At 47.5% G+C, this 18,116-nt stretch overlaps 1 protein-coding gene across 1 annotated transcript in view; it reads right to left on the bottom strand.

Annotated features, from left to right (window-relative positions):
• Positions 1-2,197: 2,197 nt before the first annotated feature.
• GID4 (GID complex subunit 4 homolog) overlaps positions 2,198-18,116 on the bottom strand; it is a 19,837-nt gene continuing 3,918 nt past the window's right edge. The window contains exons 2-6 of the mRNA XM_081110781.1: positions 15,499-15,558; positions 9,722-9,829; positions 7,247-7,348; positions 5,559-5,689; positions 2,198-3,364 (exon numbers count right to left, since the gene is read on the bottom strand). Coding sequence (XP_080966907.1) covers positions 3,301-3,364; positions 5,559-5,689; positions 7,247-7,348; positions 9,722-9,829; positions 15,499-15,558 — 465 coding nt within the window. The 3' untranslated portion in view covers positions 2,198-3,300. The remainder of the gene's footprint in view (positions 3,365-5,558; positions 5,690-7,246; positions 7,349-9,721; positions 9,830-15,498; positions 15,559-18,116) is intronic.

Raw genomic sequence — 18,116 nt, 5'->3', positions numbered from 1 at the left:
GGGAGCCCAGGTGCTCTGGGCATTCTCTCAGAGGGGCAGGCGTGAGGGGAGGTGGGCCCCAGCCCGCTCCCATCCACAGTGCGTGCCAGGCTGCAGAGCAGCTGGTGAACCGATAACTCCGTTTGCCTATTCTCTGTGTTAAATAGAAGTATAAATCCTGCACACATGCAAGAAAGCACACAGAAATTAACAAGACGGCGCTGCAATAGAAGTGCTGAGCGCCTGGCGCCGGACGAGGAAGCAGGCACTGCGTCAGTGCCCCAGGTGGCCTCAGCCCTCGTAGCCCTCAGGGTCTGGGGTCTTCAATGGCCCCGAAACCTCCAGAGCCACAGGCCCAGAAAGAGGACTGGTGTCTTTAACAAAACGGTTTTGATTTAGAAATAAGACAGACTCACTGCTTAAATACCTTTATTATTTTTTTTAAAAAATTATTTGGACATTGATAGCTTTGCAAAATACTTCTCCCATCCCAAACCCTCAAACCTTTTCCACACATCCTCCCTAAAAAGACAAAATATTCGTACTTTGCACCCATTCACATCCAATTTTTAAAAACATATAACTCAAAATGAAATATTATTTTTCTTTTTCAGAACTCATTAGTTATTTTAAACCACAATGCAACATACTTAATGGCATTTCTTTTTAAAAATTAGCTTATCAGACTATTTTATGAGGAAAAAATCAATTCAAGGCCTTAAAGAGACTAGAAATTCCCTGTTTCTGGAAGCAGATGACATTGAAAGCCCCTGGAGTCTGTAATTCCACACTAGAAACAGCGCTGCTCCCGACGGACACCTGCTCCGCCGGGCAGTGCGAGGTGCTTCTGGCTGCAGCCGAGGAGCTGGGAAGGGCGGGAGGATAATTCCAGCACAACAGAGCAACAGGCCGGGACCACAGGAGGGACGCTTTCTGAGCAGTGCAATGAACGCCTCTCGGCAGGCTTGCTTGGGGCAGAGGAAGATGTGGGAAATCTGCAATCTGCACTAACTTCTGAATGACGAATACAAGTGTCAACAAAAATATTGCACATCACACCAGAGGCACGAAACCACTGAGAAGGCTCCAGAAAGAGTAACTGCAGATGGAGATGAGCCCCAAAGTGCCTTCGGGAATGAGCGAGAGAAAAGGAGTCCATCTGGATGGCACAGGGGTTACTGAGAGGAGGCAGAAAACAATCCCTTCCTTGTCCTCAATGGGCAGGTTTTACGTGGACAAATCTTCATCACAGATGTGTCCGAAAGATCTAAGAAAGGTATCACTTCTTCATTTTCCCCAATACAACCGGGGCACTTCATTATGTGGCTAAAAAAGGAAGAAAGAAATCCTACATAGAACCCACCTGGCTAGTTGAGCACCATCGGTGTTTGCAAATGTCCTTCCCTGGCTGTGCAACCAGCCCACCAACCCACGGGCCTCTCCGAGCCACGCGGAGGCTCCGAAAGCTGCAGGGTGGCCTCACCTCCCAGTGCCCTGCGTGAGGCCTGTATCTTTCAAGGAGCTTGCAAAATGCAGGTGATGCTTCGGAGCATGCTGTGGGGAGAGCGAAGGTGACAAGGAAGGCGCCTGTCCCTCCTTCACACTCAGGGACGCTGGCCAGCTAAACTGAGGCCACATCACTGTCCATCAGCTGGGTTTGACCCAGACCCACATATTTGTTGCCGGAGTTTTAAAATCAAGAAAACATTTCTAATTCATCTCTGAGAATGGACACAATTCAATTCTCCACTGAAGTCACTGAGGCAACTTTTCAGGACTCCATAGCCCTAGCCTGACTAGATGGGTTGGTCACGCCTCTGCACAAAGCCTAGGACGGTACATCCCAGGCGCCCCAGGCTGCTGCTGCCCACACACTCCTCCCCGAAGGCTTCCCCTGACATGCACTCTCAGTAACTAGTAGTCCATATGTCATTAAAAGGCAAGTTGCTCTTGAGTAAGACTCCCAGAATTCACGTGGGCCCTGAGTCCTCATGGCCCGGGATGCATGCCTGGCAGCGTGCTCTGCTCCTCCCACGGTGCGCAGTGGGAGCCTGCGCTCTTGCAATCTGAGTCCTGTAAACCACTGGGAGGTGCCAATCCCCCCAAAGCCCAGCCCACAGCTATGGCTGCAACTGATGCCAACCTATTGAGCTTTTAAAACATGAAACAAAAACAAAACAAAATACACACACACACACACACACACACACACACTTACTTTGGCACGTGAGCCTTGAGTTACTTGAGCATTTCATGTCCCTGCCCCTCCCCGTCCCAACATTTCAGTCGCTCTGTTAGGAGAATGAGGCCCTTCTGTGGATGAGAGAGATCACCATGAAGCACTGCTGTTCCGAGTCGCAAGAGGAGGAGCTACAAATGCTAAACCGGCCCCCCAAGCAGTCCTCACGTTTAGCATTATACTTTATGCAATGCTGCAAAACTTCTGTACCAGGACAACCAGTTTCAAACTGCTGGTTGATTAAATATACATTTACATATAGATATAGGTATAAAAATTACTAAGTCAACATTTGCTGTTTTCAATGTGAAAACAATAAAATGTAATTCTGAATAATTGTGCCTTTACCATAAGGTCCTTGTTAAAGGGATCATAAAAATAATTTTGCAATAAAAAAAACTTTTTAAAAAAGTTTAGTATTGCCCTCAAGTTCAAAAGTTTGGAGCAAATGTGCTGAGTAAGCAGGACTGGCATCTGTTCCTGCCACGGACCTGGAAGCCTTACACTGAGTGACCCCTGGTGGCGGCCCGGGTGCCTGCCAGCCATGGCCAGCTTGGTGTAGACCCCATGTGGCTGGGCAGCGCCAGGGGACTCGGGCACGTTCCTCTGGCTGGCGGACGCCGCTGCAGCTCGCCCCCTCCCTGCTTGGAGCTCAGGCAGCACCCAGTGCTGGGCTCTGCCTTTTCTTGAGCACCCAGACTTAAGCAACTGGGGGCGGGGTCTTGGTGAGGACCACTGAGCACCAAGGCTGAGGGTGACGGGGCTGACCTTCTACTCGGCTGGAGGCAGGATGGAGAGAAGATGGGCATTTCAGTGACACAGAAGTTAGCTGTGCAGGAAGGAAAGTGCATATAAGGTAGCTTAAGAACAGGTTAAGAGCAAACTGCCACAGAGAGGGAGGAGAATGGAGCCAACCCCTGCCTGCGGCCGGCCTGCCCCGTGGGCTGACATCCATGCTGTCTGACGTGTCGCCCATGAAGAAACGGGCACATGTTCTCCTGGTTCCGGCAAGCACACAATTTTCTTGGCAAAGTTCTTTTTTGCCAAGTTCAGTTTTATTTGGTTGCTGTTCTGAACCACTGTCACCGGAATTCATAGATGGGTGCGCTGTGTTCAGGAACGTGCGTTAGGTTGAGCGACTGATACCTGCAGGGACACAAACGGAGGCAGCAGTCTCAGCATCCTGACCACTGAACAGGGATGTGTGAACACCCAGCCGAGCACTCAACACGCCGCACACTCGCATGGGATGCAAACCCACCTCAGCCTTCAGGTGAGCGAGGCGTGATTTACTTCTATTCCGTTACTATTCCTCCTGAGTTACGCACAGAGTAAGACGTTTAGGCCTCCTGCTCTAATCATGAAGCAATGCTAGTGGGTCTTATAAAAGGAGAGGCTGCGTAGCTTTGAGAGAAAACAGACTGGAGTCCTGCCTCTCTCCCTGCCGCTCATCCTGCCTCTCGTGGACGTCCAGCACCTCAGCTCCTTCTAGAAGGCCAGGCTATGATGTCCTCAGAGCTCCTGGGAACACAGGCACACCCCACTCCCTGGAACCCAAAGAAAGCACGGGAAAGAAAACTTCACCATCTACTTTCATGCTCTCGCTCCCCAGACAGGGCTGTTGGACACTGAGAGCCTCAGAGAGCTCCACGGTGGTGTGTGTTTCCCTGTGGGCAGGTGCTCCTGGAGCCAGCAGGCAAAGGAGAAAGAGGCCAGGACCACACAGGGGCGATGACCCCCCAGGCAATTAGAGTGCTGGTGTGGTGCTAGCTCTCCCCTGACTTGTTTCACACAGAGAGAGGAGGAGCACAGCAAGAAGCAGTTTATTTCTTACCCAGAAAATCATCAAGAAAGGGTTATACATTGGCCATCAGAGGGTACTATAATCATAAGCCATCATAACAAGTATTGCTGAGGATATGGAGAAAGTAGAAAAATTGTGACCAGCATGCATTGCTGATGGGAAATGCAAAATGGTGTAGCTGCTGTGGAAAATGGCACAGCTGCTTTTTGGTGGCTCCTCAGAAAGTTAAAAATAGAATTACCAAATGACCCAGCAACTCTCCTCCTAGGTGTGTGCCCAAAGGAATTGAAAGCAAGAACTCAAACAGATACTTGTGCATCCATGTTCAGAGCAGAATTAGTCACCGTGGCCAAAGGTGAAAGCGGCACAAGTGTCTATCAAGGGATGAATAGACAAACAAATGTGGTCTATATCCTGACAATGAAAGCCACTCAGCAATACATATGAAGTACTAATACACGCTAGAGTGGCTGAACCTCCAGGCCATTACGCTAAGTGAAAGAAGCCAGGCGCAAAGGCCACACAGTGTCTGATCCCACTTCTATAAAATACCGAGAACGGGCAAATCTGTAGAAATAGAAAGCAGGTCAGTGGTTGCCCGAGGCTGGGATGGGATGGGGTGTTGGACTGATAGCTGAGGGAGCACAGGGTTTCTTCCTGTGGTGACAAAAATGTTCTAAAATTGATGGTGGTGATGGCTGCACAACTCTTAATATACTAAAGGCCACTCGCTGCACCGCATGCTCTATGAGTTACATCTCAATAAAGCTATTATTTGAAAAAGAATAATGAAAAGTTTTAAAAACTCCTTTTGAAAACAATTTATTGAAATCCTAATAACTGTGACTCTCAGAGGAGCTGGGACCACCCTGAGCCCAAGGGCACTGAATAAGAGTCAACCCAGGGTAGGTTCACCCACAAGTCACCAAAGTGTGAAAATTTGGAAAGGAAATAAGGTCATTCTATATTCAGAGAAGAAATCAGGTAATTTATGAAATGGTTCGCCCTTCAGGTATAACAAGATGCTTAAAAAGCAGCAAGGAGGCAGGAGAGTCCTCAAAAAGGTGTCAAAAACGAGCGCTTGCAGTGGCATTGGGTCGTTTACCTCAAACCAAGCACAGGGCAGGACTGTCAACTCCCACAGGCCCCTCGGTCACCAGGCTAAAATCAAGTGCACAGGGACCTGCAAATTCCTGTGACCAGGAATGTGACCAACAAAATTCAGTCTGCAGCTGGATCTGACGTTTTAGTTGCTGATTAAATTTGGGAGGAATAAGTACAAACCCAGCAAGACTGAGATAAACATTGCTGAACACACAGTAGTGCCGGCCGCACTCTGAGTGCTTTCACCTCGCGCTGTTTCCGTCCCATTCACTCAGCTCTGTGGATGGGGATGAGCGCCAGTGTGAGCAGCTGAGACCATCTAAAGAGGCCCCCAGCATCCACACAGCGTGGCATTCACGCAGAGACCGGCACAGGTTTCCTTTGGGATTTGGTGAGCCCAGTGAGAGCCGGGGGGGCTCGGGGCCTTCTTACCATTCTGAGCTCCTATGGTAATAGTAGCCCTCTATGGAGGCTGCCGACTTCTGGAAGCAGATGTAGTAGAACCCGGCAAAGGAAGCACCGCTGATGTCTTTGATTGTGTGGTCTGGGACCAGGAACTGTTCCTGCACGCAGACGGGGAAGGTCAGTAACAGCATCCTCCTCGCAGCTCTGGAGCCTCCTGTTAGCCATCAGACGGCTCTAAGGCTCCACCGTCACATGGTCTAGCCCGGAGGTGCGTTTTCTCCCGCCTTGTGAACAGCATTCATAGGCCATTGGAGCATCCTACTTACTGCTACAGAAGGCTGTGTCTGGAGCTCACTAGGATCAGCACCAAGAGAAGGTGCCATGGCCCACACATCTCGTAAATGAATCAATACCTATCTAAGTACCTACCTTTCAGAGCTCACAGGCAGGACGACCTGCAGAGCAAGTCTGTGCTCCACTTCAGGGACTGTCACTAGTTCCTGATCGTCTCTAGAACAGTGGGTCACTTCTATGGCCTGTGGCAGCTCAGCCATCAGTAGCCCTTGTAATACCCCTTTCAAAAGGTCTACACCTCATCAAAAGCAACCAGAACGTTCCTGTTCTTGGTCAGGCACTTGCAAAAGGTAAGCTTTTATCTCTGGTTGGAGCCAAGAGTGGAAAGGCTGCATCCTATTACCTACTCTTCCGGGGAGACAAGGTCAGAGGTCAGGGCCCGGGGAGGTATAAAAGCCTCTGGTGAGTCACCCTGAGAAATTCTTTGCAGAAAGCACAACCATTGCTTTTTTGATCTTTCCTCAAGCTCTGAAATTGCAATTTTAAAAATTAACTTTAAAATCAGAACCATACAAGATACTTCTTTTAATGTGTTATTTAGATGGCTTATCTCCAGTAGATGGCAAGCTCACGAGGGCAGGGCTCAGTACATGGCAACTCTCCTGAAAGGGTAATGATCTCCAACCCCCAAAACTATTAACTGTACAAAGTAAAGGCTAGGAATGACTACTCTCCACGTTTTGTGCATGTGAAAGCCAGCAAAATTTCATGGTAAAACAGCTGTTTCCTTTAGACTGGGAGTAGGGCTTGGAGGGAGGTGTATGTTCACAAAGTGACTTACAAACTTGCTCCATGGTTTTGCTGTCCTATGGCCATTACACAGCAGTTATCATGCTACCAAAGCAGAGAGCACATGTGACTTCTCTGCCCAAAGCCAATCCACAGAGTCCACCCCCCTGGCAGAGTTCTCGGGCTGGTGAGTGGAAAACCTGAATTCCATTCCTGGTCCCTCATTTCCTGAGCTGGAGGGAACCAGCGGAGCTGAACTGCGCTGGGTGAGCCCTGCACAAGCCATGGTGACGGAGCAGTCACTGACATGGCATGCCAGCCCATGGCTGAGAAGAGGGGATGGACAATGACTACGTTTAAAGAGCATGAGGCTCTCCCCTGAACCCACAGAACGCTAAGGCTGATTCAACTTGGAGGACCCCAGGGATTCCTGGGGGGAGAGAGGAGAGGACATGAACATCAGTGTCGGGGTGAGTTCACTGCTACACTGCACAGCTTAACCAGAGCACACCGTGCGGTGTCAGCTGTGAACCGGTGTGCCTCGGAGCTGTGCCTGCAGACAAAACTGTAACAAGCACTGGACACGGGAGCAGATGGGGGTTCCCTACAGGAGCCGCACAGTTGGGGCTTACCTTCCACCGCATGAAGACATAATCCCCATTCTTCAGCTCTTCATAATCAAAGTCATCTGAATTAAAGGATTTTGCATACTGATAAAAAGCCAGGAACTTGCCCTGAAAGCAAACATGAGAGGAAGAGACTAGGGTAAGAGGAGGCTGGGGTCAGGGCTGCCCTCCTGCCAGGTGCAATCGCCCTCTCAAGGGCCCCACAGCAGGTAGTGGCACCGCCAAGAGCAGCGGCGGCTGAGCACTGGGAGAGGAGTCTTTGGTCGCTCCACTGATCAGGCCTGGCCTCCGGACGGAACCGGCACAGCCCGCTCAGGGACCTCGGCCTGAGGAAGCGGCAGGATGGAAACACACAACCCAGGAGCCTGTTCCCAGAACACGTCACTGCAGACAAAGCCGGAAGCAGTGGAAAGATCTCTGCAGCCTGAGGCAGGCAGGCAACCAGGAGAGGGCCGCCGACGCGTGCACAGAGACTGGATAGGGCAGTGTATGGTTAAGTTTAAAAAAGGAGACTAAAATAGGTTACAAAACTGTATCTTATGATCTCAGTTTTATAAAAAAAGTATAGATATTCAAATGAGATTCAGGAAAGGTTCATACCTGTTTTAGCTTTAGGTATTGTCCTTACAGACAATTTTTTCCCCTTTTGCTTTTCCATTTTTTCAAATATTTTAAAAACAAAAATGTATAGATTCTACAAGAAAACATCTTAAAAAATGAGAATATAGAGACATTAACCCTTTGCGGTCCAATTTTATTTTTGGAATTCCAACAGTCTGGTCCAAATTAATTGACGGGATTGAATGTTGAACCGGTCTGCGGTGTCGACCTCAGCCTCGACGTTGGACCTGCTCCTAGCACCTGGTCTGTCAAGTCAGCCTCCACATTGGACCGAAAAGGGTTAAGTCACAGAGTTTGTTACACAGGTGAAGTATATGGAACCGTGACTTTGTAGTCCCATTGTAATACCAACTTAAAATACCGCTCAGGAAAATCTGAGGGTGCAATACAATGTTTCTGATTCCAGTTCACAATGGAAAAGGATACGAGGGGTGAGGTGTATCAGACACTATTAATCCCTGACAAACAAAGGCACAACACAGGCCTCCGGGAGGCTCTGGGGAAGCCATGGGAAACGCTGTGGGCTGCAGCCTGCAGGTCCCGCCATCATCTTCCCATGCCTGCACACCAGTGCCAGGGTGGCCTTCTCCATCCCTCTTTCACCCAAAATGTTTCAAGCTAGCCTAACAGAGGCTGGAGTCCCAGATGCTTTCCAAGGTCCTAATGGGAAGGCAATGGGGAATAAGAGCTGCTTTGCAGGTATTTAATGTGCAACCAATCCAGCTTAAAACTAAGGCTTCCCTGGGCCCCAAAGACCTTGCTTTCCGCAGAACCAATCCGAGATGGAAAACGAAGCTGAATGGGAGACAAACTGTGGTTCATGACAAGGAAGAACTCTGCCACTGCGCTGCCCAGGAGAGGAAGGGGCCCCCTCACAAGGTGGCATGCCGTACACAAAGAGCCAGCATGGGGCGGGGGGACCAGGTGGTGCCAAAGAGCCCTCCAACACTTCTTTCTGACACTGGCACCATTGGCCCCCAACCTTTTGGATACTCAAATCTTGTTCATTTTCTCATATTATAGAGAAATGAATGACTAACCCAGACGAGGGTCTGCAGTAGGAGTCTTCGGCAAAGCCGGATGGGCCAGATTCAGGAGAGAGTCTTAGAATCTTCCTTACCAACACAAGCAGTCATTTCTGGTTGGCTTAGAGGGTGAACACAACAGACCTGCTCAGTGTTAACCCAAAATTCATCGTTGCCATGGTCAACTAAGCCAAAAGGCTATGACAACAGGCTGAGAAATGGATGTGTGTGACAACTGAAGGAAAGACTGGAGGACAGGAACTCTACGCTGCTCACTGCTGCTGAATGGAGCATGCCGCCCTGGCTGGTTTGGCTCAGAGGACAGAGCCTCAGCCTGTGGACTGAAGGGTCCCGGTTTCGATTCCAGTCAAAGGCACAGGCCTGGGATGCGGGCTCGATCCCCAGTAGGGGTCGTGCAGGAGGCAGCCGATCCATGATTCTCATCATTGATGTTTCTATCTGTCTTTCCCTCTCCCTTCCTCTCTAAAATCAATAAAACTTTATTAAAAAAAAAAAAAGGAGAGAGCAAGAGCATGTCCACAGCTGACAGCTGCAGGGCGGAGGCTGTGCCTATCTGCCAGGAGCTGGGTGAGAAGAGCCCCCTGTGGTGTGGCCAAGGGGAGGAGCAGCTGTTCAGGAACTGCATCTCCACCTCATCCCGAGTCAGAGGCCATCATTGTACCTTTCACAGGATTCCCCCCAAGGACAGCAGGTGAGAAAGGAACCGTGGACAGGAAGGTGGACAAACGGAAAGGACAGGGAGACGTGATAAGACCCTGAGCACCATGTTTCTGGACTCTCCTTGGTGGCCCAGGGCAATCAGAGACTGACTCACCCAATGTTTCCGATCAACATCTTCATCCGCATCCCACTTTCGAGTTAAGAAAGGGTGTTTTTGGCTGATTATTTCTCCTTCAAAGAAGGTCGTAAGGGTTGGGTACTCCTATGGTCAAAACCCAAACATCAAAAACAAGATGTCAAACAGGAATTTTAACCTTTACAAAGGAAAATTAGCCTCAATTTCACTTCTTCCCCGTACTTTCAAAAAAATGATCCCACCGCTAACCAACAATAAGCAGAGTTCGGCTGGTGGTCTGCTGATGCTGTGGACACCGGAATGGAGGGGCCGAGGTGGGGAGCCCCGGGCTTCGGGCTTTGCCGGACCAGAGAGCCCTTTTGTGACTTCCCTTACGTGTTGATTGCTCAACAAGGAATCTGGACGATTCTCACAAGTGAGTTCTGAATACTCTAGCGGACAAAGAAGATGGTAACTAAGTAGACTGCACTTTCCAAGGAAAACACCCAAAGAGCCTCCAAAATTAGAGCCTTCACAGCTGTCTCCCTCCAGCTGAGACCTCGCCCACTGGTTCAGTGTTTTGCCCCTTTTATGCCAGTTCTTCAGTTTTTTAGGGGTGAATTTTTTTGTAGACTACCTTGATATACTAGACACATTTAATTCTATCATCATATAAACAAAGATGATTTATACTAGGAAATATATGTAAATTAGGTCTGCAGTGGAAAATCACAACCAGAAAACAATTCTGCTGGAAAAAATAAGTGGTGTCCCTGCCCGAGTGCTTAGATGCTCCTGCTCATTTTACTGCTATTGTTCACTGGCTAATGAGGCACCAAATCAATGGAAGAAAAAGTGACACAGTAAGAAGTCTACCATTTCTCTGCATTTGTAAAAAACCCACCCACCCACGCCTCTGCCCAGCCTGCTGGCCGCTGTTTCTCCGGAGCCCGGTGGTGACAGAGCTCTGCGAACCAGTTCACAGCCCCCTCCCGGGACCAGCGGTCCTGCTTGCTTCTTCAGACCCCATGTGGGACCCTCTGGCTCTGCAGCAAACACCCATACAGATTTGAAGTAAATCTGTTCTGACGGCTTTGCCTCTTCTCCCAGCTCGACTTGCCACGCAGCGCAGGACCGTCCTGAGAGATGCTGCCCACAGACCCAGTGGTGGCCGGGAGACGGCATCGCCGCCACGCTGCCATGGCTGCGGCCTGCTGCACGGCATACTGTTCTCGGCAGTAAACTTCCAAAAAGCAGAAATTTAACACCCCCAAACCACAATTCCCTCACCCAACCATGCTGCTGGGTTCTCCATGCAGATATTTATATAAACAAAGTGAAGAAAGAAAATGGAATAAATGGAAACCTCATTTTAAAGGTAAAACCTAAATTACACTAATCTGTTTTAGGAAAGAATACTAAGGAGAAAAAGTTAGCATCTGACTTGAGATTTTAAACTAAGCTATATAATAAATATATATTATTATTTATTATATAATTTATTATTATTATTTATTATTTATTATTTATAATAAATAATAATACAAGAATAAACTCTGAAGCCTGGCTGGGTGGCTCAGGTGGTTGATCACTGTCCCATGCACTGAAAGGTCGTTGGTTGATTCCCAGTCACGGAACATACCTGGGTTGTGGGTTCGATTCCTGGTCGCATTATGTACAGGAGGCAGCTGATGAATGTTTCTCTCTCACATCAATGTTTTTTTCTCTCTCTCCCTCTAAAAATCATTAAAACATATTAAAAAAAAGAATAAACTGTGTTTTGCATACTCATAACTGTAATTTTCTGAGTTTCAAACTTTAATATATTTTTTAAAACTTCCTTAGAAAAGACAGAAAAAAATGATAAAGTGGTCCTACTTAATGCAAAAAATATTCATATGGTTCAAATTACATTTTCCTAATGAATGATTCTGCACTGACTTCTCCCTAAAATACTTTAGGCAGTATACCAGGACTATAAGGTACCCCAAAACTCATAGAAGTAAATAAAATACCTAGTGAATGACAATATGTACAGAAGTTACCAAAAATATCTCTTACTGCAGGAACAGGAAACGCAAGCACCTGAATACAGCCAAATTGGTGGTAATTCATAGAGCCAAAGAACAACTGTCCGCAGAAGGAAAGCAGGAATATCAGAAACCCGGTCAGAGTGGCAGAGCCAGCACCAAGCCCGACCCGCCGAGCAGGTGCCTGCTTCTTGTGGTGGATGGGGGGTGGCCAGACAGTAAGTTCTACACCCGACCACGCTCACTGATTCCAGGCTCACCAAACAAGTCTGCTGACAGGTCTGGCTTTCCATGTAGACCCACCCACCTTCTGGGGAATCAACATTCAACTAGCCAGTAAGTCAAAGGGAAACTCCAGAACTTGCATGTGCCTCCTTGTTAAGTACACGGACCAGCACTGTCACACATGGTCTCTACAAGGGCGGTCAGTGTGACCTCTCCCCTGGTTCCTGAACATGCATGGGCCTGATGTGTGTGAACCAGCGCTGTCACACATGGTCTCTGCGAGGGCGGTCAGTGTGACCTCTCCCCTGGTTCCTGAACATGCATGGGCCTGATGTGTGTGAACCAGCGCTGTCACACATGGTCTCTACGAGGGTGGTCAGTGTGACCTCTCCCCTGGTTCCTGAACATGCATGGGCCTGATGTGTGTGAACCAGCGCTGTCACACATGGTCTCTGCGAGGGTGGTCAGTGCGACCCCTCCCCCTTTGCCCAGTGAGTTTAGCACCACCTCAGTGGGAGCTTCCTAGCTTTCCAACCTGGTCTAGTGAATGAGCGAAGTGTCTGAGTGACTCCCCCAGTGTGGCTCGTCCTGGCCTGTGCCAGCTGCCTGCCAGCTGCCTCCCCAGGGACGATCCTTCTCCCTACTGCTGAGTCAGAGTTGCAAAGAGAATGTTATTTGACACCCATTCTGCACAATTCTGGGGTTTCATTTCCAGAAGTACACAACCTTTAAAGCTGTGCTTGTTTGTGAACGTGAGCTAGCAAAGAGGCAATTACCGCCAATTTAACAGTTCCATATTGTAAATACAAGGAGGACTCTAACTAAAAATCAAGCCATTTAAATAGTTCTATTCACAGCTATAAATTTCATAATACAGGTATAAAATATTCTAGGAATTGTCACCCTTTCTACATTTTACTGATTATCTATAGTGACTATGTATTAAATTTATAATTTTAAAGTTATTAAGACATTGCACAACACCATGCCTATAGTAAGAGCCAGTGAATAGTACATTTTAAATGGGTAAAGTGTATGGTATATAAACTGTATCTCAGTAAAGTTACTAAAAAATGTTTTAAAAAAAGGTGAATTCAAAAAATCCTGAAATGGAGTGTGACTTAGAAACCTCTGACTAAATGCCATCCCAGCGCCATCCCTGAGTCCACCACCCCCAGGGCAGGCCGGAAGGACCACCCAGGAGGGCGATCTCCAAGTCCCAGCCACAAAGCCGGGCTGCCCTGGGCTGGCCCCAAGGGAGGCCACCCGGCAGCCTCCTTGGTGAGTGCTCACGCCTCAGAGGTGCCCCCTTCACTAGGGTTACTGTTCCTGAAAGTTCATTGCATTTCTGTACATTGTTTGGGGATTGTTAATGCTACTTAGCATTTCTATGCGGCTTTCTATCACTAAAATGACTGATTTTTAGAAGCAGCAGTAAATATTCTACATTACAAACGTCCCTGGTTTCCTTCTGAAGTTAAATGTTGATGTTCTGCACTCAATTAATTTGGCTGTCTAAGAGTTGAACATACTCTGTTTACTATATTTTCTGCGACCACAGATTCAAAGGTTAGCATCCTTCACTTTCCTATCATTTCCTATCTCTGCTTGACTGGATGCGTTTCCAAAGGGGATGAAGAGAGTACCTTTTCATCTCAATAACAAACTTCACAGGAAATTCTCAACCACACTTCTTTTTTGTTTGTTTTGTTAATCCCCATCAGAGGATATTTTTTCCATTTATTTTTAGAGAGTGGATGAGAGGGAGGGCAAGAAAGAGGAAGAGGAAGAGACAGAGAGATCAGTTGCCTCCTGCATTCACCCGACCCCATGGCCCTTTGATGGGAGGGCCAACACTCACACCAGCCAGGGCTTAACCAAATTCCCTCCCTCCCTCCCTCCCTCCCTCCCTCCCTCCTTCCTTTCTTTTTAATATATTTTATTGATTTTTTTACAGAGAGGAAGGGAGAAGGATAGATTCAGAAACATTGATGAGAGAGAAACATCGATCAGCTGCCTCCTGCACACCCCCTACTGGGGATGTGCCTGTAACCAAGGTACATGCCCTTGACCGGAATTGAACCTGGGACCCTTCAGTCCGCAGGCCGATGCTCTATCCACTGAGCCAAACCGTTAGGGCTCTTTCTTTCTTTTTAATATATATATATATATATATATATATATATATATATATAATATATTTTATTGATTTTTTACAGAGAGGAAGGGAGAGAGATAGAGAGTTAGAAACATCGATGAGAGAGAAACATCGATCAGCTGCCTCCTGCACATCTCCTATTGGGGATATGCCCGCAACCCAGGTACATGTCCTTGACCGGAATCGAACCTGGGACCTTTCAGTCCGCAGGCCGACGCTCTATCCATTGAGCCACACCGGTTTTGGCTCTTTTTAATATTTTTAAAATTGATTTCAGAGAGGAAGGGAGAGTTAGAAAGAGAGAGAGAGAGAGAAACATCAATGATGAGAGAGAATCATTGATTAGCTGCCTCCTGGATGCCTTCCACTGGGGATGGAGCCTGAAACCGGGGCAGGTGCCCCTGACCAGAATCGATCCCAGGACTCTTCAGTCCACAGGCCGACACTATCCACTGAGTCAAACCAGCTAGGGCTCAACCAAATTTCTAATACAGAAGAGGAGAACCAGATGGCATCAAGGAGACAAACAATTGCTTTGAGACTAAGGGGTCATCACGCCTTATTAGTATTCCATACTGTATTCCATTATAATCTACCGCTTATGCTACATTGCTTCCTCCTCACTAGGACAAGCTCCTTGACTAGGCAGAGCAGGTATTTTTAATTCTTACTTTATACATGAATAAACTGAAGGGAAACTAAACGTCATGGGACCAGTAAGGGACACTACGAGAAAGTCATCCAGCTCCTTTCCACAGCATTTCCAACCCCCCGGTGTCGGGACAGTGAGAGCTGGGCAGGTGCACAGCACACGCAGCCAGGCCAAGCCCCGGCCTTCACGGTGGAGTGAGGTGGCCAGTCCAGTTACCTCCTTCCTCTTCCTGTTCACTTACCAGTGGGAAAAGGAAGGATGCTCTTTCTTGCTTCCTATATTTCCAGGAGTTTCAAGGTTTACAAAGTTGGTTCAAAGAAAACACAACAGTCTACAATGATATAGAAGCTAATTTCTGTTAGGAAATGGATGACCACTTTCCATTGTTCCAGTGAACTAAGGGGTTGAAAGAACTTCAAGAACTCTCAAAGGATTGATGCTTATTTCAGAAATTGTTAAACTTACGAGGGTGATAGCTATATTCTTACTATATATTACTTTCTCAAAAATGATAAAAATGAAATCAATAGTATTAGTCACATTGTGACTTATTTATAAACTTTAAAGATTTGTGAATCTGCATACCTTCCAACAGGACACATGAAGATTGCATGCTTTATGCTACCTATAGTGTAACAACACTCAGAAACAGGGCACCTTCATCAAGCCTCAGAGACGCAACTGCCTGCCATTCACACTCTGAGACTGCCGAGCGCAGCCCGCTTCCTAGTCCGTGCGAGTGAGTGCTTACCTCAGTAAGGCCTTTAATCTTCAGGTACCCACAAAGGTAAGAGTTCCCCGTGTCCACGTGCTGGAAAGAAAGGACACACAGCCTCGTTACAAACGGAGGAGCCACCGGGAGACAAGCAGGAGTCACTTCCCAGTGATCATCCTTGAGACGAAGTCGAGGAAGGGAGACCTGCAGACCAGGGCCTACCCTGTGCAACCAGGGTCAGCTGTGTGAGTCTTCTCCACCCACGAGAAAACGCAGATGATTCAGATGAAGCTCAGCTTCGTTCGGCTGAGTATCATGAGACCAAAGTCCTCTTCTGGACTAGCAGCTCGCTCCAGCCCCATCTCTGTACTGTCTTCAATTCCAGGCTCCCTTCTGACTACCAATTTTGTACGTCCCTGGCCAGTAGGCCTCCCTTTCTACCTGTACACATGGTGTCATTCCTAACCTGGGCTTCATCTGCTTTCTAACGCTTTTTTGGCCTATTTTTGCCTCCATGTTGCTCAGTCACTGGTCTAACAAGTCCACTGTATTTACATTAAGCATATCTTGCATTATTTATGAAATGGGCAGAATAGTCAGGGAAGGCATCTTTCAAAGACTCGTGGTATAAATTTGTTACACCCCAAATCAGAATACACCGTGCATGCCGCTCTGCTCTCTGCATGCACAGCTGCTTGTATTTCTTGAAGAGAAGAGCCTAAAGCAGGGGTCGGCAAACTTTTTGACCCGAGGGCCACAATGGGTTCTTAAACTGGACCGGAGGGCCGGAACAAAAGCATGGATGGAGTGTTTGTGTGAACTAATATAAATTCAAAGTAAACATCATTACATAAAAGGGTACGGTCTTTTTTTTTTTTTTTTAGTTTTATTCATTTCAAATGGGCCGGATCCGGCCAGCGGGCCGAAGTTTGCCCACGGCTGGCCTAAAATAAATAGGAGTAACAGGTGTAGATTTTGAGGTTTAGCAGCCACCCAACAACCAATTTCCTACTTTTCCACACTGGCGGGACCCAGATCCTGTACTGGCACCAACCCTGGCCCTGCAAGACCTGCTAACCCCTGATGGCTCCAAGGCAAACATGTGCCCCAGCCCCTGTGAGCTGTCGGTTTACGGGTGAGTGACTCAGTTCTGGCCACTGGATGTGTGCATGTCTCCTGGGTGCAGCTGGGAGAGACTCTGGCTGCTGGAGAGGCTCTTTTCTCCCCCTTGTGGTGGCAGTATCTGCATGCAGTGCCCGGCCTGGGGCAGTCATCTAGATACTATGAGGAGAAACAGGCTGGGAAATGCCAAGGATGGCAGCATGGAAAGACAAAAAGAAATGGGCCCCTGAATGAGCCAATTGGGAACCAAGCCACCTCTCAATTTCTTGTGATGTGAGATAATGGGTCCCCTTTTCTCTAAGCTACTCTGAAATGGTTACTTGCAGCTGGATGCATACTAACTAGTGCATTTTACCTCAATCTATACAGAGTCATCCCGAATAGGCAGATTTTTCAGATTTTATGACAATTGGATTAATTTACAAAGTAAAACCCTGGAATTAAAGCAAAATAAAGTACAATGGTGCTGTAGCACATTGACATTTTAATGTGAAATGAGTTCTCATTTTAAGACACTAGAAAAGTTTTGTGGAATTTATCAGATTTGGGGACTCAACTACTTCCAATTACACAGTAAATCAAATACTAAGGCGATCCTCAAAAACTGTAATGAACTCACTCAGCCAGATGAGGTCAGCACCAAAGCAAATGGGCTTCAGTGAAACTAAAGTCCTCCCAGTTTGGAGCTGGTGACCAAAGTATTCCATGTGAAAACTGCCAGAGCATTTTAAATGTCCCATCTGCTGGCCCTGGATGTTACTGAAGCAGCTGATCCGCACTAATGTGGTTCTGCACAGAACTTTTATTAAAAGATACACAACTCTAACCCGAGGCCTTAAATTTCATGTATGCAATTCTCACTGAATTCAATATAGTTTGGGGTTTCACAGCTGCTGGAAGGATATCAGGTGGCAGAGATACTTGCTAATAAGATTAAAACTTAAACCACAAATTGGCTAACATTTTGCAAGGATTATCACAAGAATCAGAATTTCAATTTGCCTTCCATTCAACCATGTGTCTCTCCCATTTTGCCCAAACTGATTGTGGTGACGGGTGGTGACGGGTGGTGAACTCAAATGCACCCAGTGTAGAGAGCTTTAACCAAAGGACAGGCCAGCATCTCAGTGAGAAGAGTAAGGCAAATGCTTAGCAAGGTCTCACAGCACAGCTATACCCAACAGCTGCTTTTTAAAAATATTCCTCTCACACTGACCCTGGCCCTCACTTTACTCTTGGCTTCTTAGATGGCAGGAGATAAACAACAACAACAACCACCCCAGTCGGAATCTCACAAAGTTTGAGGAACTCTTTAAACTGGAACTCAAAAAGAGAAAGCACTCCAAAGAGCACAGGCAGAGCTGAGCAACATCATCATTCGTCAGGGAAATGCAACTCCAAACCACAGTGATGATGCCACTTCACACCCTCGAGGTTGGCTACAATAAAAAAGATGGACACCACAAGTGCTGGTGAGGATGTGGAGCCACTGCCACCCGCATACACTGCTGGTGGGAATGTAACGCGGTGCA

Source organism: Myotis nattereri (genome assembly GCF_964212035.1).
Source record: "Myotis nattereri genome assembly, chromosome: 16".
Classification (NCBI taxonomy): domain Eukaryota; kingdom Metazoa; phylum Chordata; class Mammalia; order Chiroptera; family Vespertilionidae; genus Myotis; species Myotis nattereri.
The sequence above is the reverse complement of the archived record's forward strand: the minus strand, read 5'-3'. Positions and strand labels throughout refer to the sequence as shown.